Source organism: Lepidochelys kempii, chromosome 1, assembly GCF_965140265.1.
Source record: "Lepidochelys kempii isolate rLepKem1 chromosome 1, rLepKem1.hap2, whole genome shotgun sequence".
Taxonomy (NCBI): domain Eukaryota; kingdom Metazoa; phylum Chordata; order Testudines; family Cheloniidae; genus Lepidochelys; species Lepidochelys kempii.
The window spans coordinates 247,130,566-247,154,452 of record NC_133256.1 but is presented as its reverse complement, the minus strand read 5'-3'; the positions used below and the strand labels follow the sequence as shown (position 1 = coordinate 247,154,452).

The following is a 23,887-nucleotide window of genomic DNA, read 5'->3' as shown; positions in this document are numbered from 1 at the left end:
TCCCAAGAGGAGAAGGCGGGTGGTGGTGGTCGGGGACTCTCTCCTCCGGGGGACTGAGTCATCTATCTGCCGCCCTGACCGGGAAAACAGAGAAGTCTGCCGCTTGCCAGGGGCTAAGATTCGCGATGTGACGGAGAGACTGCCGAGACTCATCAAGCCCTCGGATCGCTACCCCTTCCTGCTTCTCCACGTGGGCACCAATGATACTGCCAAGAATGACCTTGAGCGGATCACTGCAGACTATGTGGCTCTAGGAAGAAGGATAAAGGAGTTGGAGGCGCAAGTGGTGTTCTCGTCCATCCTCCCCGTGGAAGGAAAAGGCCTAGGTAGGGACCGTCGAATCGTGGAAGTCAACGAATGGCTACGCAGGTGGTGTCGGAGAGAAGGCTTTGGTTTCTTTGGCCATGGGATGGTGTTCCATGAAGGAGGAGTGCTGGGCAGAGATGGGCTCCATCTTACGAAGAGAGGGAAGAGCATCTTTGCCAGCAGGCTGGCTAACCTAGTGAGGAGGGCTTTAAACTAGGTTCACCGGGGGAAGGAGACCAAAGCCCTGAGGTAAGTGGGAAAGCGGGATACCGGGAGGAAGCACAGGCAGGAATGTCCTGTGAGAGGAGGGCTCCTGCCTCATACTGGGAATGAGGGGCGATCAACAGGTTATCTCAAGTGCTTATATACAAATGCACAAAGCCTTGGAAACAAGCAGGGAGAACTGGAGGTCCTGGTGATGTCAAGGAACTATGACGTGATCGGAATAACAGAGACTTGGTGGGATAACTCACATGACTGGAGTACTGTCATGGATGGTTATAAACTGTTCAGGAAGGACAGGCAGGGCAGAAAAGGTGGGGGAGTAGCACTGTATGTAAGGGAGCAGTATGACTGCTCAGAGCTCCGGTACGAAACTGCAGAAAAACCTGAGTGTCTCTGGATTAAGTTTAGAAGTGTGTGCAACAAGAGTGATGTAGTGGTAGGAGTCTGCTATAGACCACCGGACCAGGGGGATGAGGTAGATGAGGCTTTCTTCCGGCAGCTCACGGAAGCTACTAGATCGCATGCCCTGATTCTCATGGGTGACTTTAATTTTCCTGATATCTGCTGGGAGAGCAATACAGCGGTGCATAGACAATCCAGGAAGTTTTTGGAAAGCGTAGGGGACAATTTCCTGGTGCAAGTGCTAGAGGAGCCAACTAGGGGGGGCGCTTTTCTTGACCTGCTGCTCACAAACCGGGTAGAATTAGTGGGGGAAGCAAAAGTGGATGGGAATCTGGGAGGCAGTGACCATGAGTTGGTTGAGTTCAGGATCCTGACGCAGGGAAGAAAGGTAAGCAGCAGGATACGGACCCTGGACTTCAGGAAAGCAGACTTCGACTCCCTCAGGGAACGGATGGCCAAGATCCCCTGGGGGACTAACTTGAAGGGGAAAGGAGTCCAGGAGAGCTGGCTGTATTTCAAGGAATCCCTGTTGAGGTTACAGGGACAAACCATCCCAATGAGTCGAAAGAATAGTAAATATGGCAGGCGACCAGCTTGGCTTAATGGTGAAATCCTAGCGGATCTTAAACATAAAAAAGAAGCTTACAAGAAGTGGAAGGTTGGACTTATGACCAGGGAAGAGTATAAAAATATTGCTCGGGCATGTAGGAATGATATCAGGAGGGCCAAATCGCACCTGGAGCTGCAGCTAGCCAGAGATGTCAAGAATAACAAGAAGGGTTTCTTCAGGTATGTTGGCAACAAGAAGAAAGCCAAGGAATGTGTGGGCCCCTTACTGAATGAGGGAGGCAACCTAGTGACAGAGGATGTGGAAAAAGCTAATGTACTCAATGCTTTTTTTGCCTCTGTTTTCACTAACAAGGTCAGCTCCCAGACTGCTGCGCTGGGCATCACAAAATGGGGAAGAGATGGCCAGCCCTCTGTGGAGATAGAGGTGGTTAGGGACTATTTAGAAAAGCTGGACGTGCACAAGTCCATGGGGCCGGACGAGTTGCATCCGAGAGTGCTGAAGGAATTGGCGGCTGTGATTGCAGAGCCATTGGCCATTATCTTTGAAAACTCGTGGCGAACCGGGGAAGTCCCGGATGACTGGAAAAAGGCTAATGTAGTGCCAATCTTTAAAAAAGGGAAGAAGGAGGATCCTGGGAACTACAGGCCAGTCAGCCTCACCTCAGTCCCTGGAAAAATCATGGAGCAGGTCCTCCAAGAATCAATCCTGAAGCACTTACATGAGAGGAAAGTGATCAGGAACAGTCAGCATGGATTCACCAAGGGAAGGTCATGCCTGACTAATCTAATCGCCTTTTATGATGAGATTACTGGTTCTGTGGATGAAGGGAAAGCAGTGGATGTATTGTTTCTAGACTTTAGCAAAGCTTTTGACACGGTCTCCCACAGTATTCTTGTCAGCAAGTTAAGGAAGTATGGGCTGGATGAATGCACTATAAGGTGGGTAGAAAGCTGGCTAGATTGTCGGGCTCAACGGGTAGTGATCAATGGCTCCATGTCTAGTTGGCAGCCGGTGTCAAGTGGAGTGCCCCAGGGGTCGGTCCTGGGGCCGATTTTGTTCAATATCTTCATAAATGATCTGGAGGATGGTGTGGATTGCACTCTCAGCAAATTTGCGGATGATACTAAACTGGGAGGAGTGGTAGATACGCTGGAGGGGAGGGATAGGATACAGAAGGACCTAGACAAATTGGAGGATTGGGCCAAAAGAAATCTGATGAGGTTCAATAAGGATAAGTGCAGGGTCCTGCACTTAGGACGGAAGAACCCAATGCACAGCTACAGACTAGGGACCGAATGGCTAGGCAGCAGTTCTGCGGAAAAGGACCTAGGGGTGACAGTGGACGAGAAGCTGGATATGAGTCAGCAGTGTGCCCTTGTTGCCAAGAAGGCCAATGGCATTTTGGGATGTATAAGTAGGGGCATAGCGAGCAGATCGAGGGACGTGATCGTTCCCCTCTATTCGACATTGGTGAGGCCTCATCTGGAGTACTGTGTCCAGTTTTGGGCCCCACACTTCAAGAAGGATGTGGATAAATTGGAGAGAGTCCAGCGAAGGGCAACAAAAATGATTAGGGGACTGGAACACATGAGTTATGAGGAGAGGCTGAGGGAGCTGGGATTGTTTAGCCTGCAGAAGAGAAGAATGAGGGGGGATTTGATAGCTGCTTTCAACTACCTGAAAGGGGGTTCCAAAGAGGATGGCTCTAGACTGTTCTCAATGGTAGCAGATGACAGAACGAGGAGTAATGGTCTCAAGTTGCAGTGGGGGAGGTTTAGATTGGATATTAGGAAAAACATTTTCACTAGGAGGGTGGTGAAACACTGGAATGCGTTACCTAGGGAGGTGGTAGAATCTCCTTTCTTAGAGGTTTTTAAGGTCAGGCTTGACAAAGCCCTGGCTGGGATGATTTAACTGGGAATTGGTCCTCCTTCGAGCAGGGGGTTGGACTAGATGACCTTCTGGGGTCCCTTCCAACCCTGATATTCTATGATTCTATGATTCTAAGTATCTAGTCACACCCTTTGGCTTTGTCTTCTCTAGGAAAAGAGGTGTGTTTTAAACACGTAAGCTAACATGTTAACAATCGTTAAAATCTTAGTGTCAAGTAATAGTCTTAATATATTCACTGGTCAAGTTAAACCATAGGCTCCCCCCTAAGGTTTACTTTTACGAGCCAATGTGTTAAAAGATGTTAATGAGTGTTAGCAATACACTTTTCTCCTAGTATATACATGACTTTTGTGTTTGAGACCTCACACATATGTAGGCTGCACATAATTATTTTGAGTGATGTGATCCAAATCTAGAGTAATACTACAGCTTAATTTTTATCAGGCAAAGCCTGACTCCAATGGCCTGCAAAGGAAAGGGTTTAAACATTCTGTGTTCTGCTGGGCTAGCTCCTCCAAATCCCACACTCTGCTCCCACATTTTCCCTAAGAGAATCAAAGTCTAAGTGATGAACATGGGTGCATAAGCCACAGGCTGAAATTTGTTCATATAACATGTTTGTCTAATAATTTTGAAGAACAGAGTTGTAAAAATTAAAGCCAGAGCAAAGGGTGAAATTTTTGGAATAAATTGTTTGCTATGGACAGTTCACCCAGCTGTATCTAGAACACAGGAATGAGAGAGCTGCATTCAGTCTTCTTGGGAAAGCTCATGGTACCATAGTCCATGGTAGCAAACATAACAGAACAAATAAACAAATGATGGGGCTACAACTGAATTTTTCCAAGAAATCAAAGTACACACTGAGAGGTGACAAATGCTTTTAGCTGATTGGTCTTTGTCTATCTAAAGGAAACATTCTGTGGAATTTCTGTCAGGTCAGTGCTCTCAGCTAAATCTGTTGTGAAGTTGAAACTGTCCCTGTCAAATGTAATCCATAACAAATTAAGCCTAGTGATGGAGCTCTCAGCAACTGCCATGTCAGATTCCTGGCCCCTCATTCTCCAGGATGGTAGCTCATGGAAGGTGTGTGTGTGAGAGGAGTTCCTGTGTTGTTAACGTTGAACCTTCTGGCTAGCGAAGGAAAGTGATTAATATGTCCAAAATAAACCCCTTTCTCACTTGTAAGGATGGTCTTCACAATGTAGTGCCCTGAATGTGGGGAACAAAGGGGAGTCCTCCAGTGGGACTAGGAGGAGACAGTCACTATCACCATAAAAATCCCTTTCCCACTGATTTAACACCGATCTATCAAAGTTAGGCTCAATGTGGCATCAGTGCCATGGGTGCAAACTGACATTTTTCTTGATGTTCCCGACTACCTTGAGAAGTCATTAGCTGGAACAGCACCTTCAGTCATGCAACTGCCAGACAACTAAGCTGAGGCCTGTGCAATACAGGAAGTCAGACTAGATTATTGTAATGATCCCTTCTGGCTTTAACATCTATGAAACTACCTCTGGAACAGTCAACTTGGCCACTCTGGTCAGAGTCCTCCAATCTATCAACTATCAGCTAAGGAAAGGTACTAGCCTGAGAGCCTTGGAGATTGAAACCCTCTATTTATCCACAGAATAGGTTCAGCATGAACAACATTGGTGTGAGCGTCCCTACTAATGTGCCTCAACGCTGTTCTTTACCACCTCTATGAGGCGAGAGGGCAGTTTATTCCCCATGCCCATCCTTGGTCTCTCTGCTGACACTGCCAACAGGTGAGATGCTTAAAGTGCAAGTCGCATGGTGGGGGCACAGGTTCACTAGCTCTTGGACTGAGGCCACAATATTGGAATGTGCTTTGAGAATGGAAGAGAGCTTGGTGAGCCAGGGTGTCCAGGTGGTATCCCTGCCATGCCATGGTGTGATGATGCTCCTTGAAACAATTCTCCTTTTGTGGGAGTAGAAGGGAGCCAAGGGTGGAGCTGTAAGAACAAAAAGCAAACACTGAGGACCTCCAGTGTTTGTGCTGCACAAACTTTGGAAGATGCTAGCAGTCTGGGTTGTAACTAATCATTTGGTGGCATACTGTTTTACTCACATGCTGAATCCATGGTGCATCATTTCAATTGGTGCCGAGTAATGTTTATGACCTGAGGCAGCTTGAAACCTAGTTTTCCAGAGGCGAATAGTGAAAGCATATTTAACCCTTTTGGAGCTGGCATCAGCCTGTGGGCTGCTCTGACTTATGCTACTGGTGGAGGATTGGTGTAGCTGAGTGCTGCTCTGCTCTGAGTTCTGCTCAGACCCCTGACACACCCCTTTTGGCAGGGGCACGTGTGTCTGTGTGGGGGGGCGGGGAAGGAGAGGAACTGGTACAGCAGCCACCTCCTTTGTGTTTTTGCCAGCAGGGAATTCCCTTCCACAAGGGGAACATGAGATGTGCTACATCTCCTAGTTGAACAGTTCTGTAGCCATATTGTCTTTACAGTGGCCATCCATATTGTTCACTTCAGCTGCACAGATTTCAGGGTCATTGGAAAAAGAGAGTACTCGGTTTGGTTTTTTTCCACAAACATTGTCCCCAGTCAGGGCTGGCCCTAGACCAAATGGTGCCCCAGGCAAAGAGTGTATTTGATGCCCCCTTTCCATTTGTTAAACTTTTGAATACTTTATTTCTTTATTGCATTTGTAGCCGATTTCACTACTTTGATGCTCGATTTGCATGCATGAATTATCCCTGTCATATAAGATGATAAATTTGCATGCTAGGATCTGCAAATTTGTTATTCATGCCATGTATAAGCAAATAACTTTTTTTTCTCTAAGCTTATAGAAACTTTTTAATTTTAGGAATAACTAAAATGTACTAACATCAAGTCATCAAACGTGTTAAGCACGGCAAACAAAGCAACTTTCTTTTATAGTGTTGCGCAGATAAGAGTTCAATAGCTATCTCTGGCATCTCATTAAATATGTCCTTTATTAGTTGCTATCTACACCCTTCAAGTTTTAAAACACAAGTACATGTTCACAATTACACAGGAAAAGGTTCATAATATTGCAGCTGGGCTCTCACTTCATGTTGTTCTTATATGTCACTGACTGACTGGCAAGATCCCCTCCCCTTACATGCCTACAAGGGCATGGCTGACAGCATTCTAGGAGGTTCAAGGAAAATGTAGTTCTCAGAAAGTCTGGAAGGTTCCATGAGCTTCTACAAAAATCCAGAACATTCTAGGTTTCAGAGTAGCAGCCGTGTTAGTCTGTATTCACAAAAAGAAAAGGAGTACTAGTGGCACCTGAGAGACTAACCAATTTATTTGAGCATAAGCTTTCGTGAGCTGCAGCTCACTGCATCTGATGAAGTGAGCTGTAGCTCACGAAAGCTTATGCTCAAATAAATTGGTTCGTCTCTCAGGTGCCACTAGTACTCCTTTTCTTTTTGAGAACATTCTAGAAGGTTTAGTGAAAAATAAATCCACATACAGAATATCGGAAACATGTTACTTCAAACACTCTATTTTCCCTTTTGTAACTAACAACAAAAACTGCACGCTGGGCTCAGCGCCCCCTACCTCACCCCCAAGCCCAATACCCCAGGCAGTCCTTGGGTTGCCTGCCTGTAAATCCAGCCCTGTCCCAGTCACTTGAACTGAATGTGAATCTCTGTGAGCTGTAGCAATATTAAATCTTTGTGCGTCAATTTGATGGGGTGGAGACACCTCACTCAGTGGATGGAAAGGAGAGGGTTAAGTCTCTTTTCTCTCTGAAAAGAAAAGCCACAGTTGTGTGCCCTCCTGAGTGCAGGGATTTTCAGGGAGCCTTTCATGAGGGAAGTAGTTCTGGGCCCAGTTGTAGTGAATCATGTCATCCTCCCAGGGAACTAGAGGATGAGTGTACTCAGAGGACTTGGAGGTAGTTTGCATTACGAGCTAGACCATCTGTGAGGGTAAAGGGAGCAATCTCTCTTGTGACGTACTTAAGCACTGGTGTCACAAAGTCATCTTTTTGTTGACTGTGTTTAGAGACTTGGACAAAGGAAACCCTTTTGGATGTTTAAGGGTGAATTCTCCTCTCACCAGTTTCACACCAGTGCAGTTCCATTGACTGCAGTGGAGTTACTCAGATCTACACTTGTGCAAGCAAGGTCAGAATGTTGACTTGAGTTTGTCTCTGACTACAGGAAACTTTTTGTAAATTTGACCAGGAAATCTTGAGTGGACCTTATTACAGCTCATCTGCCCTGTCTATCAGACCTGAAGAAGAGATCTGTGTAGTTTGAAAGCTTCTCTCTTTCACCAACCAAAGTTGGTCCAGTAAAAGATATTGCCTCACCCAACTTGGCTCTCTAATATCCTGGGACCAACATGGCTACAACAATACTGCAAGCAACTGTCTGTCAGTGATCGTCAGTAGAAGGCAGTCACAACTGCACACCCTTTCCACAGGAAGTGTGTTCCACCAGTTGTCAGTGTTGTACAGTCTGAAATAATTCAGGTGTGTCGGGCAGTTAATCAAATGTGGTTTTGACATTCTGAACTACATTCTCTGTAGTCTTCTAAATTCTGTAGGCACAGAAAGAATGTACTGATATGGTGTTCTACTTGCCTAACTATTGCCAATTTTTTCATCATAAATGCTGTATATCTTAGTTAAACAATTACCACTGCAAACACAGGCCTTTGTTGAGGAACGCATTCCTGTTCAGGACAACAGTTAAGCATGTGCTTAAATCTTATGGATGTCAATGGGACATAAGCACGTGCTTAAGTGCTGCCCTGAATTGAGGTCATAGTCTCTTTCTTGCCTTAGAGTTTGACACTGTAAGGTGCTGAGAGCCATTAACTCTCAATGACAGCAACGGGAATGGAGGGTGCTCAGCATCTCACAGGAAGTTAGCACAGCCCATTAGTGTTGATTGCATTCCTTTAAACATAGTATTCCATTTATTAATATCTTTTTTCAGTTGTGAATCTGTGTTCCTTGCTGCTGCTCTAGGCAAGTCTTCTCTCTGGATAGGTATCAGATAACATGAAGATTATTTCCAGACAAATAAGCAATTTCCATCTTTCTGCCAAAACTTCTGAACCATGAACATAGCTGAGCAAAAGCGGGTAGAATGTTTTTCCAAATTAGCATGAAGACGTTAAGATCATCACTAGGAAGGTTGAGATTTTTTTTTTTTTTAAGACGATCTTTCCGTGGTAGCTTTCTTTTTTTAACAACTATTCTTGGTTTGAAACTTTCATTCTGGGCATACATTTGGTGCCCAGATGGTGCAGGCACGCACAGAAGCCCATCACGCTGTCAGGGCAGGCAGATACATATGTAAATATTTTGCCTTTTTCCCCTATAATGTTTGGCTTTGTCGAATCTAATTGCTGTCAGAGGCAGAATGAGAAGAACACTTAAGAAAAGCAAACAGTGAGGACCTCCAATGTTTGTGCTGCACTAACTTCAGAAGATGCTTACAGTCTGGATTGTAACTAATAATTTTGTTGCATAACATTTTATTCACACTCTGAATCCATGGTGCATTGTTTCAGTTCATGCCAAGTAACATTTGTGACCTGAGGTAGCTTGAAACCCAGCTCAGAGGTGAATGGTGAAAGCATATTTAACCCTTTGGAGCTGAAAGACAGGACTCTTGGCATCATGTGTTTAATGCCTTTTAAATTGGTGTTAATGGTGGGTGTTCCGTTCCTGGCCCCAGTACGGGGTTGCATCATTTTCTCATTTGTTTTATTGGTGTATGGCTTATTGCTTTATTTAATGTATTTTTCTATCATCTGTTGAGTATCAATCAGAGAGGCAAAAGTTAGCAAAGTCTGTCTGTCTCTCCTCTGAGTACTGAAATGAGCATGGTCAGTGACACTGAGAATACCTACTTATTTATTAAGGACCTGATCCAAAGCTGTCATAAATAGAAAGGGAAGGGTAAACACCTTTTAAAATCCCTGCTGGCCAGAGGAAAAACCCTTTCACCTGTAAAGGGTTAAGAAGCTAGGATAACCTTGATGGCACCTGACCAAAATGACCAATGAGGAGACAAGATACTTTCAAAGCTGGAGCGGGGGAGAAACAAAGGTTCTCTCTGTCTGTGTGATGCTTTTTCTGGGAACAGAAAAGGAATGGAGTGTTAGAACTTAGTAAGTAATCTAGCTAGATATGCGTTAGATTCTGTTTTGTTTAAATGGCTGATAAAAATAAGCTGTGCTGAATGGAATGTATATTCCTGTTTTTGTGTTTTTTTGTAACTTAAGGTTTTGCCTAGAGGGATTCTCTGTTTTGAATCTGATTACCCTGTAAGGTATTTACCATCCTGATTTTACAGAGGTGATTCTTTTACTTTTTCTTCAATTAAAATTCTTCTTTTAAAAACCTGATTGCTTTTTCATTGTTGTTAAGATCCAAGGGTTTGGGTCTGTGTTCATTATGCAAATTGGTGAGGATTTTTATCAAACCTTCCCCAGGAAAGGGGGTGTAGGGTTTGGGAGGATTTTCGGGGGGGGGGGGCGGGAGACGTTTCCAAGCGGGCTCCTTCCCTGTTTTATATTTATTAGACGCTTGGTGGTGGCAGCAATAAAGTCCAAGGGCAAAAGGTAAAATAGTTTGTACCTTGGGGAAGTTTTAACCTAAGCTGGAACAAATAAGCTTAGAGGGTCCTAAGCTTGCAGGTCCCCACATCTGTACCCTAGAGTTCAGAGTGGGGAAGGAACCTTGACAAAAGCTCATGGAAGTCAAAGGAAAGTTGACTTTAGTGGTCTTTTGGTCAGATCCTAATTGCTTAGCAAAATGGTCTGATGAAAGAAATGGCCAAGGAAAGGGATGTAGGAAATCCTACTGGCATTGCAACTATCCTTGCATCGCTGAACTAAGTGTTTCTGATCAGAAGCAAATATTGGCTAAGGCATCAGTTGTGGGGAACCTGTGGCTAAAGCAAACTCTTTGCTTCCATGGGCATTACCTTCATTGAGAGGTTCCTCAGGAGACCAAAGCTTGCCGCGGGGATGATTGTGGGTAGAGGGGAATGGCTATAAAAAGAAAATGTAGTACCTCCATGATCAAATAAAAAAAAAAGTAGTATCGCATACAGCTGCTTTCCATAGAGTGCAGATGAAATCTCAGCTACGCAATAAATAGGGCACAATGCCGGCCATTCATGTTTGAGTTTGACGTTTGTCATTTTTTGGTCATGGGATGTCACTGCATTCTGCTTCTGTTCTAATCTATTCCAGTTCTTCTACCATATGCATCACTGTGATATCTGAGCACCTTCCAGGGGTACACTAAGCTGCATCACTATCATCTGTCATGTGTGGTTCTCTCGGTCTCCTTCCTCTTCCCAGGGGACAAATCATGTGAGCATTGTTTTTTACATTTATATATATATAAATGTAAAAAACAATGCTCACATGATTTGTCCCCTGGGAAGAGGAAGGAGACCGAGAGAACCACATATATAAACACATTGCTCTGTTTAACAACATTTTATTTATTTTTCTTTTTGTCCGTCACAGGAGCAATTGATCAGTGCACGTACATCAAGTACCATTACTCCTCAGCAACAATTCCCAGGAACCTCACCTACAACATCACCAAGACAATCCGCCAGGATGAGTGGCATGCCTTGCGTAAGTGTCTCATCTTTTTTCTTCCTTTCCTCTAGTGTGCACATAAAGTGCAATAGTAACCAGTAAAGGTGAACTGGGGCTTTGGCAGACAACCCAATCAGAGACATCTCATGTGGATAGTTGTCACGGCAGAGAAGCCAATTTGCTGCTAGCACCCACAGCTCTGTGTATTTCTTTGGGTGACTGGAAATTCTGCATTAGCATGGAAAGCATTAAATGTGTGTGGGGGTGGGGTGGGAGGAACATTCCTATGCAGAGGTTAGTATTGAATTAAATATGAACGTGAATAAAATAATCAATTTTGTAATTCTTAATTCAGTAAAATCTTTTGAATTTGCATTTTTCCCATGCATTTCATGCTGCTGCAAAATTTCCAGCTTCCAGCAGCATTCAGTACTAGCACATAGCAGAAATTGGTAGGTTCTGTCATGGAATATGTGGTTCTACCCCCAACCCTGTCTCTTGGGTGGGAGGCGCTGCTCAGTGACACTGCTTGCCTTTGAGGGTCTAGGAAAAGAAATGCTGCTCTTTAAAGGCACGGGGAAGGATCCCAGCTTCTGGTGATAATTGTGGCCTTTGGTCATCAACTTGTAGCAGTGACTGAAGCAATAAGACATGACAGGGTTGGAATTGCCTGGAGATGCAGGGCTGGCCTTATAGATTCTCTTCCTCCTTATGGGCTTTGAGATGAACAAAGGGTTTTCACTGACAAAATGGAAGAATTAAGATTCATATGAAAGGGAAGATGCCAACAGGAGTGCATCCTCTTGTTATATATGTATATTGGATAGTGTGTTGTACTTTGGAAATTCTTCTCTATTTTGAGCAGCAGTGACTATCTCCTGTCACCACCTTCTGGGAATCTCGCAAATTAATACAGGAATTATTGTCTTTAAAAACATGTATCTTTAACTAAGCAATGTTTAGGGTAATGGGTCATTGTGAGGATGTACATGTATTTTCTTTCAACTGAAGTGTAATTGCTTACATGTTTGGCCATATTGGTCCCTTGGAGTGCTTCCCCTTTCCTGTTCTAGTGCTAAACTCTGTGGGAGAATGCAAAGTGTCAGCAGCTGACTGGAATCTTTAGTAGCATATTTTCCAACCTCTGAAGAGGCAGTCTAGACACAGTGTTTACACATTTACATATCCAGTTTGGTCCGAGGCACTTTCAGGGTGAGGCTGTTGTTTATTTCCTCACTGTGGAAGGTACAGGGAATGTATGTGTGGGTGGGCGCACGTGCATCTGTGCGTATTCCTGACCTAGATTTTCTTGATGCTTCATGAATCAGATAAGTGAAGGTAGATAGTTGTATGTGATTGAGATATGAATCTGTGTCCCTCTCAACAAAGGTGGAAAAGGAGAGGCACCCCTTGATAAATCTGTGTTGTTTATAGATCAATTTGTCTTATTCAGTGGCTTTAGATTTCAAAGTATTGGCTATGTGGGATTAATGCATAGCCACTAGAGGGTCTGAAGGTCACTGTATTTAACAATGAACTGATGCCATAGATAGATATATTTATGGTGTGGAGGTAGGTGTGTTTGTAACTTGCTACCTTATCCATTGACCAACTTTCAGTTTTAAAGGAGGGAGGTGTCTAGAAAAGCTCTCATTAGCAATCTCCTATCAGTTTTTTTGGGGGCTGGAGGAGGTGTTCCCTCTTCAAAGAGCTTCTGGAATCTTCATTAGGTGGTCACTAGCTTAGGCAATACAATAAGTTTACTCACACAAACCCTCTGACCATATCCCCTCCATACCCATGGACAATATATTTTACAGCTAGGCTGGTTTCATCCAGGTTACAGCCTCCAGTTCTGGGACAGGTTATGATTCTCCCAGCTGTGTGGGGCACACAAAGAGACAGGCCATAGCAGATACAGGGGCAGGGCTTTATTAAAGATGGTGTCCATGCGAATGAGGATGGTTTGATGGAGTCGCCTCTCCTTTTTCCCTTCCTATACCTGCTGGCTGATATCCTCAAAAGGCTATGGTAGCAATAGGCATAGAACCTCCTTGATTAGAAGAGTTACTGCTGTCACAATATTTGGGTTTATACTTTGTTTACCTTTGGCCTGTTACTCAATTTTTAATGTTTCCTTTGCCATTGTAGCTGGAAGCATGAGTTAATTTTTCAAGAGGACAGAAATTAACCATGAGTTAATAGGAACTTGGCAAGCCATAAAACAACCAACACCACTATTGTACCAAAGCTAGGAATCTATAGACATCATATTCATATATTAGGAGTATAAGTCTTGGCAAGTCATGCCTTTGAGAGACCTCCAAGCATTTGCAGGAAATGGATTGGTGAGTCAAAGGCAATGTTCCCTCTGAGGTTATGTCTATACTGCAGTCATGGGGTGTGACTGTAGCTTGAGTAGACATTCCTGAGCTAGCTTTAATCTAGCTAGCTCAGGTACTGGAACAGTGAAGCTGTATTCGTGTGGGCTATCCCCATGAGTAATTACCCAGGGTTCCAGGCGGACTTGTACAGCTCACACTGAAGCACATGCTGCCACGGCTTCACAGCTCTTATATCTGAGCTTGCTAGACTAAAGCTAGCTCAGGTATGTCTGCACAAGCTAGTCATGCAGTATAGAGACACCCATAGTCAGTACTGAATCAGTGCCCTAAGAAGCCCTGTGTGGGTGCAGTTGCCGTTTTCTGGATGAGTTATAAAAGCAAGGCCCTGATCACGTGTGCTCCTTAAAGACCCCATCTCCCTTTTTATATGAAAGGAGGTGTTAATGTCAGATGGACTCAAACTTTTGTGTAATTTATCCATCTCTCTTCATACGCTTTGTGAGGATTCTGATAAATTGGGACCTAGATCTGAACCACCCCAGATTTTAGCTGTGCAAAATAAAAACTCCCGACAATGATGTTTTGCTAAACCAAAACCGCTCCTGATTATAGCCATATCTAGTGTTGATGTCCTGTCCAAGTTTCAACTTTGTTAATTATGAACTGTCTTGCTATATTTTCTCTGCAATTTTAACTGGCTATAGTATTCTTCAGTCCCTGACCTAAATGGTTGTGCAGTATTGCTTTGCATTGTTAAACAGTTCCACCCCAGAGGTGGCTACATTTGTGGAGACTGATGTGATTCCTATGTAATTACTGCTTTGTAAAGGACTAAAGAGCACTAACTACATTCAGGTAAATTATTCTTATATTGCCTGATGTACATGAACAATACAAAAATATTCAGGGGCAAATAATACCTGAAAGCAAAGGGATCCATGGTTCAGCAATGAAGAAATTACTTGACAGTGGACATCCTAGGAAAGCACCTACTCTTGCATTTTTCACATTTAGGATTATTGTCCCAGAGGCAAAGGATGAAGAGAATGGGAAACTGGAAAGCCCTGAAAAGCAAAAAAAGATCTTAACTCTCTTCAGGATTTTTTCTTTCCAATGGATATGCTTCCCCCAACCCACCCCGAATCAATCCAGGAAGTAGCACAATACTTGTGCTTCACGTGTAATAGCAGTCTTACTTCTAGCTGTGCACATCTGACACAAGGAGTCCTGAGTTTGTTTTTGGTAGCTACGATCGGCAGAGGCCAGATTGCATTTTGTGGTGGACAGAGAAAGTATTCCATTGCTTCCATGGCTTCTCTTTCCATGGCTTCAGTCCAGCTCCAGGCTGTAGAGACCAAAAGTGATTAAGTGAAGCATGGGAAGTGAGTTGCTAGACTCAGTTCAGTTTCACATCTTTGAAACCAGCATCACAATTAGCATAAACAGAAAAGCCAAGAAGTGACTAGAGATTGAACTCCCGTCTCCCATTCAGTGCTGGTCCTCGCTAGTCAGGGTTGAGGGAGAGTGACCAAGTTGCATGGAAGAAGGCTGGGTTCTGGCTGCCTGTGCTTTCCTCATTCTATGGCTTCATAGAGGTACAAGAAAAAGAGGTAAAAGGTGTAGTTCAGTACTGTAGCGCTAACCTTCCTCCAAAATACACTCTGTGCCTTAGCCAGAGCCATAGCTCTCCCTTGCCATCTCTGAATCACTATGCTATGATTTCCCTTCCCCCTCAGATAGGGAAAAGATTGCTTTAGCTGGAGTTAAGAAGGAATTCTGTTGCTCTTGCTACCTTTGCAGCAGCAGCTCTCCTTGGTCTCATAACAGACTGTTAAGTGGTGGAGTGAGGGATAAATGGGCCCCTAGTGGTGCTCAGTAGCCCATTTTTCTCAACCCTGACAGCCACAATGGACTCTCCAGCACATTCCTCTTCAAGGGTGGGAGAGGGTGAGGGGTTATTCATTTGATACAGAGGACCCCAGTGACAGCAGTCAGCACAGTGAAGCATATACTCCTATAGCTGTGCTTTGAGTGATGCACCAGAAGAACCCAGGGGAGAGGCTGGACCCAGAGGAATGACTGAGGCCAATCTTTTCATTTTTAATTTTAGCATTTTTTTTCAATTCTGTTTGGAATTTTCCAGATAGAACCTTTGCTTCAAATTGATTGCCTGTGGCCATGAGAGCCAGGGAAATAGAACGTCACTTCCCTGTAATCAGTGCCTCTCAACAGTCTCTTGTTAAATAGGAATGGCAGGGAGTGTGACTGTAGATTTGCCAGCTCCCCCTATCAGGAGATAAATGTTAGTCATTTTGTTTAAGTGGACTGTCTGTACTAGCTGGGAGGGGAAGAGAAGAGGGAAGGAAAAGAACATTTTGTCCATCAACTTCTAACATGTCTCTCTGGAAAATCCAAGCATAGTGATAGGGCTGGGGTACTGTAAGTGTATTTACTAAATGCCATGCTGTGATTAAGGCCCTGTGTACTGCACAGCAAGGTGGAGAGGAATTCTGCAGTAGGGTCACTGGATCCTAAAGATCTTTGGCAACTTCATTTAATATTTTTTTAAAAAATTGAGGTTTATATTGCATTAAATCTGAAAATAGATAATCCAGTTAGGACAGTAGTCCCTGTGCTATTTATTTTAATATTAAATTCACTATATGTTTGGTAGTGGCATACTTTGGTTTAGCTTAACTTAAGTCAACTGGGAACAGATTTAAGACACAAGAAGTCTGATTTGACCAAAATAAGAGTGTCTACACAGTGGTTTGCACTGGTTTAACTAAACTGTTTTAAAATCACACCCTTTTTTGGTAAATCCAATAATAGTAATACTCATATGGCTGGCTGTTACAGGACAGATCCTCGGCTGGTGTGAGTAACTGGAGCTATCCCAATTTATACCAGCTGCAGATCTGGCCTTATATATTTTGCCTATCTTGAAAACTTCTGGAGACCTAAATCTGGTGTACAGCGGTAAAGTGCGTGAAACATTGTGGTTGTTTTGAAGGCCACATTCCATACACCAGTGAAACCACTAGGGAAAACAATGTACCCAGTTTGTGTACCAACTTGCCCTTCTCTAGTGCTGCTGAGGAATGAGGACCAGCATATAAATACCTCTTGTGGCACTCAGGGGCCTGGGGAGTAGCTATTCCTTTGGTTCCACCTCACAGGAGCAGAAACAAGCACCAGCTGACTGGTATGGCATTATGAGTCATCAGAAAGTTTTTGGAAATGGGATAATCAACAGAGAGCCTAGGATCTGGTTTGTTTCTTTGCAGCTTTTAGGTGTCAGCCACTGCTGAAGGCAGCATATTCAATGAGTTGGACAATTGAGGCCAGAGTTTCAAAGATCATTAGGCACCTAGAGATTCAGATAGATGCTTAGTGGGAATTAGGCATCTAGCTTGCTGACCTACCTTTTAAAAACCCCGCCAGGCACCTACCTGTATCTTTAAGCACTTAAACACCTTTAGAAAATCTGGTCTTCGTCTGCTCTGGTGTGGCTGCTCCTATATGTTTCTGTGTCCTAATCCAAGTCCACAAAAAATAGTGGATGAGGCCAGCACAACTATTTGACAACACTTGACACGTCTATCTGTGAATCTCAACGTATTTTGTGAATATTAATGATTTAACATCCTACTGCCCCTGTGAATACCATCATGCTCATTTTACAGCTGCGGAACTGAGCCACAAAGAGGTTTAAATGACTTGCCTAAAGTCATACAAGAAGTCAGTGGCAAAACAAGGACTAGAATCCAGGTCTTCCGAGCCCAAGGCCTGTGCTTTAGCCATAAACCATTTATATTTTATCCCAAACCTGCTCTAAGGAAGGCAGGGAGCCAAATAATATAGGAAAGGGAGGAGAATAGAGGAGGGGAAGTATTGTACCCTGATATAATTTTGTTTGGTAAGAAAATACCTTTTAAAAAAAAACTACTCTGGTATGATGGCATTTTATTTTTGCCCTTCACTTCTATGGATGAGTCCTTTTGGTCTAAATGGCTGCGTGTGCTACGCTCATTTATTTCTTCCTTTTAAGATATTGTTATTCACTGTGTTTGTGTGTGTACACCCTATATCATTATAAAATATTTCATTTAAGCAAAATAATACAGACATTAGAAGGACTCTGCCTTCTGAGCACTGTCACCCCAAGCGTACCTCTCTCTGGTTACTTAGCCCCAGCTAGGCCTGCAGTCCTTGGGGCATTTAGGCAGTCTTCTGCATCATATTGCTTAGGGCAGGAAGGGAAGAACTGCTCCTCAGGAGGCCACTGAGAAAGGTATTTGCATCTAAAAAGCTTAAAAACAAACACATTCCTGCCATATGTTCCTGATTGATAAGATTTTTTTTTCTTCATAAAAACAAAACAACCCCCCCAGTGATAGCAGAAACTGTAGGCAAATGCTATGCGAAGCCCATACTGTTTGTAATCCAAAACGCTGATATGTGTCCCCTCCAGAGCTCATACTGTATCATGTGTAGGCCTCCCATATCAGAAAAGGGAAAACATGCTTCCCTCTCTCCAAAGACCTTTGTTCTCCTCTTTCACAGGGGTCCACTGTCCTCCACATTAGACATATTTCTGTACTTTTAAACCTTCTATTTCAACCTTTCTCTGTATCACAGGCCTGAATTTATACTTTGGAATGAACTTGGCCAAAAGGGGGAAAAGTGTTGTCTGTTTTCCTCCAGGCCTTGCTGCTGCCACTAGGCCTTTCTTCCCCTGCCACCTAGGCCTTTCCCATCAATGGTGATGGATGAACAGCTGTGTTTTGTGTTCTGGAACACGGGGTATGTGTTCCATCTGGTCATAAAGTGACTGTATAATTGCTATAGAAACTGACTTCCTTTCCCTGTGCAACTTGGATAGAAATTGTGTCACCAGATTGCTTTAGAGAGATTCAGCTTACAAATAAGTAGCTGATGCCTCCCCAAAAATGTTTAGAATATCCTGTTTATTTGGAAACAACTGTGGTACTGTGTCATCACCTTTGTATGTTTCTTTGTATGTTCATGATCATTATTACTAAGGACATTGGCATTGAGAATACAGCTTTTATGTGGCCAACCCTACTGTCAGGAGCAAATGAACCATCATGCTTTGGTATGTTCATTGGAATGATAGCTGCCTCTTCTCCATAAACTGATAATGTGAGCTCAAAATAATCTTATATAAAATATGGCATCATGGAAGCCATCTGCAAAAAAACTTATTGTGATGTCAGAAGCAGAAGACTGTGATGGTGGGCAGAGGGACAATCATTGGGAAAAGTAAAGAATTAACTGAAGATGGAGATAATATTTTTATTTACATAGCAACTTCCATGCTAGGATCTTGAAACACTTTAGAAGTATGAATGATATAACCTATTGGTTTTCAGCCTGTGGTCTGTGGACCCCTGAGGGTCAGCAGACTATGTCTAAGGAGTCTGTGAAAAGTTGTCGTTACCATAGAACAATGGTTTTCAGGAGGTTGTCCATGGCCCCCAGAGGGTCTACACACTATGCCTAAGATTTCCAAAAGGGTCTGCACAGCCATTTGAAATTTTTTAGGGGTCCACAAATGGAAAAAAGGTAAAAAACCACTGGTCTAACCCTCACATTGCCTCTGTGTGGTGGTGGAGGGCAATAATGATGATATTCCTCTCTGCATTTTAAGTTCTGCAAATTATTTCAGCACTTGCTTAAGCCCCACTGAAGTCATGCGGGATCTGGATGGATCTTCTGTTGGGGCACATCTGTGATACTGATACAGTAGCTAGCAAGTATTCCTAGAGAAAAGACATGGGGCTTCACTTGCCAATCCCCAGGAGCTAAACACATCTGCATACATCCCAGGCCCTGTCAGTCCACAGAGCAAGATGCTGAGGTTGGCACAGAGACTCAGGTCGTCTGCTTGACAATATAAAGGTAACACCACTCTGCTTTTGGGTTGACCGGAGCTAATATTTGTAAAAGCAAGGGTAAATTTGTGTGGCTGTCCGTCATATCCAACGATGCTGTGAAAGCATCATGTGTTCTCATGGGGCTGTATAATTCGATCCATGGGGGGCAAGATTGTGAACAGATGTTATATAGGAATATGCAGACTCCCACTGAAGACTTGGCATGAGGCTTGGCCCCCCCCGTCCCCCAATCAGTTTTTCACATCTGTTTTCCTCAAAGTGTTAACAACCTTTTTTGATAAGGGGGAGCAACTAAGGTCTGTCCTTGGCTACATCGTTGAAGATATCACTATTTATGCTGCATAAGGGCAGATTCTGTTTAAGGGTGTCCTTGAAGTGTTTTTGCTGACTACCCCTCCTGTGTTTTCCGAGGTGCAGCTCACTACAGAAAACTTTTTGTGTGGGAGTCTATCATTACCCGTTCTGATAACGTGACCTGTTCCTCTAAGCTGAGTTTTGATGCTCATTGCCTTGATGCTGGTTGGTTTTGCTTTTTCAAGGATATTAATCTTTAACGCTTTGTCATGCCAGTGGACTTTCAGAATAGAACTGAGACAGTGAAGGTAAAATTTTTCAAGTTGCTTAATGTGTCTGTGGTAAACTGTCCATGTTTCACACCCATATAAAAGGGAAGCTGTCAGTGCTGCATTGTATATTATCAGTTCTGTTGACTGTTTGATGGTATGCTGGTTGTGTAACCTATGGCAAAGTCTTCGGTAAGCCTGTCTTGCCTTTCGTATTCGGTTTGATATTTCCTGATCTGGCAAACCATCACTTGAGATGGCATTGCCAAGTTATGTAAAGTGGTGACCATTCTGTACCATCAATGATGATTGGCTCAATGGTAACGGTTGATGGAACTGGTTGGAAGAGGACTTCACTTTTTTATAGCCTGATGCTGAGTCCAGTCAGTTCAGTTGCCTCTGAGAATCTATTTAGGATAAGTTGTAGGTCACTTTCACTGTGACTAAGTAGAGCACAATCCTCTGCAAAAAGGGCTTCACGTATGAGTTTCTCAAGAACTTTTGTCTTTGTAGTAAGTCTTTGGAGATTGAAGAGTTTTCCATCAGTTCTGTACCTTATGATAAATATGGTAAATATTTCATTATCATATCTGTATTAAGTGCTGACTGTAGAGAATTTTTGCCCTACTTATTTTCTGAATATTAAGGAAAGCAGTGCATATGGGTAGCTGACATAAACAGTCAACATCCTCCTTTCCTTGCTGCTGTCCTTCTCTAGCCTTCCCATGCCCCTTCCTGCCCTCTATCCATTCTTCACATCCTCCTTCCTTCCTACTGCCACAAGAACATCTGAGTTGTTTTAAAAATTGCTAACTTGGCTTCAAATTTATGGACACCAAAGTATGACATCACTGCACCAGTCAATGCCAGTTGACTGACAACATGTTATTTGTGAATGCATATTGCTTATTAATATAGGATGAGACAGACCACTAAGAAGGTCAGTCATTTGGCAGGTGCCCATAGTCTTTCGAGTTCTGATCGTCTTGGAGTTCCATAATACTGTCTTCAGAGCAGGGTTTGAATAGTGTGCAATAAATAATGCCCAGAGTCACACAGTGAACAATGAGGATAAAACCAAATATTGAATAGCTGCTCATTAAGTGAGCACTGTCCATGTGATGCATTGAATGAGGCAGAGGTCCTGTAGAAAGAGTAGTATGTGATCATGTAATTAAAGATGGTGTCATAAAGCATACATACAAAGGAGCTGGATTAAGGTTGCATGGGCAACTGTAATTCTGGCATTTCCTAACTTTTGAGTGCTTGACTTTTCAACCTCAATAATGTTCTTTTGACATAGTTGTTCTATGTGTAATATTTGTGAATACTCTGATTCTGTGAACCTCCTGGCTGGCTAGGCTTTTTCTCTCATACATATCATAGAAGAAAGAAGGCACCTTTTCACTCTCATCCTTGAAAACAGATTTAGGGCAGTTATGGAGATCCTCAGAATTATAGCAGCACTGAAAGTGACCTCCCCTCTCCCAAACCTTATCTATGATATTCTGCATGGGAATAGTAGAGGCTTTTTCCTATTGCAGTGTGGAGATGTTGACAGGTAAAGCATATCATCACTAATCATCTCAAATCATTCAGCCAGTCAAAATATAGCTTTATTAATATGCATGTGGCGCTCTCTCTGTCTCTCACTTTCTCTCTTGGGGGTGAGGGGCGTTCTTCTATGTCTCTTGGCTAATCAAGAGTGATGTCCGGTGCATTTGTAGGGTGAGAACACTGAAAAAATACACACCGGATGATCTGATGGGTCTTTTCCATCTTTGACTTCTATAATTTTTTATTTATATACCTATTTAATGCCTGGTTTATAATGATTTATATCCCAGTTTATTTATACACCAGTCTGATGCCACACCACATGCTGTTTGTGAGATGAAATCTGGCCAGTTAAATATTTCAAGGTGCTTACATGCACACCGGTTTACTAATGAGACGCAAATATTGCCTTGCTTCGATACAGACAGACTTTATAGCAGAATATTTTGCAGGTGAGGCTCTTCTGATCTGCTCAGATAAAGGCATGCACCAACCTTAATAAAACATCACAGCACTCAGTGTGAGAGATGTGGCTACAAACTAGGAATCAACTAACCTGACTTTGACCTGATAAAATCTTGAAGCTGAACCATGTAGGTGTTTTAAAAATCCTGATAGTAACTAGACAGTAGTTGCCATTTTAATTGCGGCATTGACATAAAGATATTGTGAATTATTGCCTGGAGCTGATTCTCATGTATACTAACACACCTTTACACCAACTTGGCAGAATAAAGAGGTCTTAGATAAAATGCAATTTATGCCCACATCAAGGCCCCTTTACAATGTCAGAAGGATAGAAAGGGGCCTGAGTAGAAATGAGAATCAGACCCAACGTGTGCAGTTCCAACACGGAGCCACAAGGATTTATTCACAGTTTTTTACCATTGTGTTTTGCATTCCCTTAGAAAATTCCTTATTGAGTTTTGAATTCCCAGTGGTCTGCCATTTTGGTTAACAATGGAGCTAAAGAAATAGGAAGGGTTTCATCTCTAGCAGCACAAGAGATTTATTCCAGTGATGTTCAATTGTAGGACAGTGAAAGGGAGTGCTCAGACTTACAGTTGTGTTTAGATTTGTACTAGCAATTTTTATAAACAAATGCACTCTAATGGCATGTAATCATTGTGCAATTACTTGTCTAAATATCTTCCAATCTAAGCACTGCTATGTTATCAGTGCTTCACTGGTTAATTCCAATATGGTAAAAATTCCACTGTGTTGCTATTGTTTCATGTTTGTGCCTATGAACGGTATGTTTTCCTCAGAATCTTGCTTTGATTTATCTGATGCTGTCATAAATATAAAGGGAAGCCTAACCACCTTTAAATCCCTCCGGGCCAGAGGGAAAAAACCCTTTCAGCTGTAAAGGGTTAAGAAGCTAAAGATAACCTCGCTGGCACCTGACCAAAATGACCAATGAGGAGACCAGATACTTTCAAAGCTGGAGAGGGTGGGGAGGGAGACAAAGGGTTCTCTCTGTCTGTGGTTTTTTTTTTTGCCGGGACCAGAGCAGGAATGCAGGTGAGAACTCCTGTAAAGGGTTAATAAGCAATCTAGTTAGATATGCGTTAGATTCTGTTTAAATGGCTGATAAAATAAGTTGTGCTGAATGGAATGGATATTCCTATTTTTGTGTCTTTTTGTAACTTAAGGGTTTGCCTAGAGGGATTCTCTATGTTTTGAATCTGATTACCCTGTAAGGAATTTACCATCCTGATTTTACAGAGGTGATTCTTTTACTTTTTCTTCAATTAAAATTCTTCTTTTAAGAACCTGATTGCTTTTTCATTGTTGTTAAGATCCAAGGGTTTGGGTCTGTGTTCACCTATGCAAATTGGTGAGGATTTTTATCAAGCCTTCCCCAGGAAAGGGGTGTAGCGTTCGGGAGGATTTTGGAGGTGGAAAGACCTTTCCAAGTGGGCTCTTTCCCTGTTATATATTTGTTAGATGCTTGGTGGTGGCAGCAATAAAGTCCAAGGGCAAAAGGTAAGATAGTTTGTACCTTTGGGAAGTTTTAACCTAAACTGGTAAAAATAAGCTTAGGGGGTTTTTCATGCAGGTCCCCACATCTGTACTCTAGAGTTCAGAGTGGGGAAGGAACCTTGACAGATGCCTTTTCAGGTCCTTAAATAGGTTAGGCCACATCTACACTAGAAACTTTTGCTGGTATAAAGATGTCACTTGGGAATATGATTTTTATGCTGTTTCTATACAAGGAAAAATTCTAGTATGGACACTATCATACCAGTAAAAAAGTGCTTTTGCTGGTATAGATTGTTTTGTTTCGAGGACTATACCAACAAAAACCCTGTTTTGTTGGTATATAAGCTGTACTAGGAGGGTTTGCTGGCATAGCTACACCTGGCTATACTGGCAAATCTCTCTTAGTGTAGACTAGCCCTAAAACTCATATTAAAATTGAAAAAATAAGGTCTGTAGAAATGCTGGGTCAGATTCTGATCTCAGCTAATGAGACAGAGAGGAGCTCAGTGGATTTGCTCCATAT

The 23,887-nt window shown here is 42.9% G+C and overlaps 1 protein-coding gene across 2 annotated transcripts in view; it reads left to right on the top strand.

Annotated features, from left to right (window-relative positions):
• Positions 1-23,887, top strand: part of TMEM178B (transmembrane protein 178B) — a 329,107-nt gene that overhangs the window by 95,667 nt on the left and 209,553 nt on the right. For both annotated transcript variants that reach the window (XM_073322275.1, XM_073322269.1), the window contains one exon: positions 10,915-11,028. In XM_073322275.1, the coding sequence (XP_073178376.1) occupies positions 10,915-11,028 (114 nt within the window). The remainder of the gene's footprint in view (positions 1-10,914; positions 11,029-23,887) is intronic.